General features: G+C 39.6%; 1 protein-coding gene across 1 annotated transcript in view; it reads right to left on the bottom strand.

Annotated features, from left to right (window-relative positions):
• Positions 1 to 2,178, bottom strand: part of st6galnac3 (ST6 (alpha-N-acetyl-neuraminyl-2,3-beta-galactosyl-1,3)-N-acetylgalactosaminide alpha-2,6-sialyltransferase 3) — a 75,319-nt gene extending 73,141 nt beyond the window's left edge. Inside the window, exon 1 of the mRNA XM_035670986.1 lies at positions 1,912 to 2,178. Coding sequence (XP_035526879.1) covers positions 1,912 to 1,929 — 18 coding nt within the window. The 5' untranslated portion in view covers positions 1,930 to 2,178. The remainder of the gene's footprint in view (positions 1 to 1,911) is intronic.
• Positions 2,179 to 2,342: the final 164 nt, after the last annotated feature.

Here is a 2,342-nt window from a genome sequence, read left to right as displayed (position 1 = left end):
TGAAAGACAGACACACACTCACTAAAGACTAAACAAGTACTTTCCCTCCAATCATTCATCGTCTCCAATATCAGCTTTAGTTTAGTTTAGTTTTATATCTTTGTTAACAACTATTTTGATCATCGACTGAAGCAAAAAAAGTCAAACATTTGTTGGTTTCAGCTACTCAAATGTGAGTTTTTGTTGTTATTCTCAGTCCTACGTCACTGAAAACTAATATATTTTAGGTTTTAGACCGTTGGTCTGATGAAACAAGAAGTCATTTGGGTCATTTGTGGCTATTTTCTGACATTTTATCGACAAGTGCTTAAAATAAGAGAATGAGAAATAAATGAATCAATAATAGAGCCATTTCCAACAACTTTCATAATCAGTCAGATGTACCAAACATCAGCGGATTTCATCTTATCAAATATGAGGATTTGCTGTTATTGTCTGTTTAATATCATTGTAAACTGAACATTTTGGGGGTTTTAGACATTTTAAGACATCACCATGGACTCTGTAATGGGTATATTTCACTTTTTTTATAATCCAGTAATTGTTTAATTTATTTTTCAAGCAAAAATGCCAAATATTTCCTGGTTACAGCTTCTGAGTTGTAAGATTTTTCAACTTTTCTTTGTCTTAAGTGATAGTAAACTGAATATCTTTAGGAAAAAAGAAACAAAATTCCCCTCAAAGGTACATAAAGCAACCTGGTACTTATGTATGTATTTATGTAAAGCAAAGTGACACTGGCTTTATGCCTGGAGTACAATGGGCCCAGGTGTGCCACATGCTGCTGATTAAGTCTCCTAATTAGGTCTGCAGTTCTGTAACTTGGTAACTTGTTTACCTTTTAAAAGCTTGTTGTTCTTTTTTGCCTACTCCTATAACTGTGTTTACACTGTTCACACGCAAGTAACTTACAACTTTCATAATTGATTCTGATTCATTTTTCAATCAGAATTATCTCAAATATTAGGATTTGCTGTTATTGTCTGTTTAATATCATTGTAAACTGAATATTTTGGGGGGGTTTTAGACATTTTAAGACATCACCATGGACTCTGTAATGGACATGTTTCACTATTTTTGACATTTTATAGCCAAAATGATTAATTGAGGAAACCTGAAACCAAAGCCCAACAATGTAGTAATTGTTTATGTAATTTATCAAGTAAAATGCTTTATACCACTGTTAGCTCAATATCTTTGGATTTTAGACTGCTGTTCAGACATAAAAGTATCCAAAGAACTCCAGGAAACTGTGATGGACATTTTGTCTCTTACTTTCTGACATTGTATAGAGAGAAACATACACAGCAGAGAGTGTTTCGCCTCACATATGACCCATAAACATACACCCTCACCTCTCACAGTGTCGTCAATGTACACATCTGTAAAGAAATCACTGACATTCACTGAGGAACTGTTGGTTAAACTTTCTCCTCGTGTTTTCAGGGGCATCTCTTTAAACTTCATGGTAACACCTATAAGCATGCCATGATGTGTGAACACAGCTGGTTGGCCTGCTGCTCTTTTTTAACATCTCCAGCAATAAACACAAACTGAATGCAGGGGAAAAGAAACACACACACACACACACACATACACACATATAACCACGAGGGCCTGGCTTTTTCCCCCCTCATGTGCATGAGCAAAAATCCCCCCCAGAAAAACCCAAAACAGGCGAACAGAGCAGAAAGCAGAGGAGGGTTAATTACCTCCTCTGAGCATCACCACCACCACCACAGCTCACATTTCACCTCACATCTGTTAAAACGCACAACCACGTCAGCTGGCCTCCTATGTGTATATATATATATGTGTGTGTGTGTGTTTTTTTCCTCCCTTTTCCCCCTTTTCTTTCGGTGCAATGCATGAGAGAGAGAGAGAGAGAGAGAGAGAAACCCCCCCACTTACCTTCCACATCCAGGCCATTCTTATTTCTACGCAGACAATGGTGGACCGCTTGTTTTTCTTCAGCTCTCCCCAAAAACGCCGTTCACCGCGTCCGTTTCCCCAACACTGCTGTTCCTGAATGCATCACAGGAGGAGACACGGTGCGGTTATATGTGCGGTCGGCTCCATTAATATTGGAGTGTACCGTTATTCGTCTCCTCTCTCGGGTTTTTGGAGCTGCTGGGACCTGGACCGACGCTGCGCTGCTACTGGTCGGCGCAGACGCAGAGCCCCGCCCCCCGCCGCGTCACGTGACCGCAGCTGATTTCCTGACTTCTGCTGAGGAGGAAGTTTCCCTAAGTCCAGGATTTACATCAACAGTACAACAGTAACAACAGTACAACAGTAACAACAGTACAACAGTAACAACAGTAACAACAGTACAGCAGTAA

Source organism: Morone saxatilis, unplaced genomic scaffold (genome assembly GCF_004916995.1).
Source record: "Morone saxatilis isolate NCDOM2014 unplaced genomic scaffold, NCSU_SB_2.0 Contig23, whole genome shotgun sequence".
Lineage (NCBI taxonomy): Eukaryota > Metazoa > Chordata > Actinopteri > Moronidae > Morone > Morone saxatilis.
Note: the sequence above shows the minus strand (reverse complement) of the source record. Positions and strands in the feature narration are given on the sequence as shown.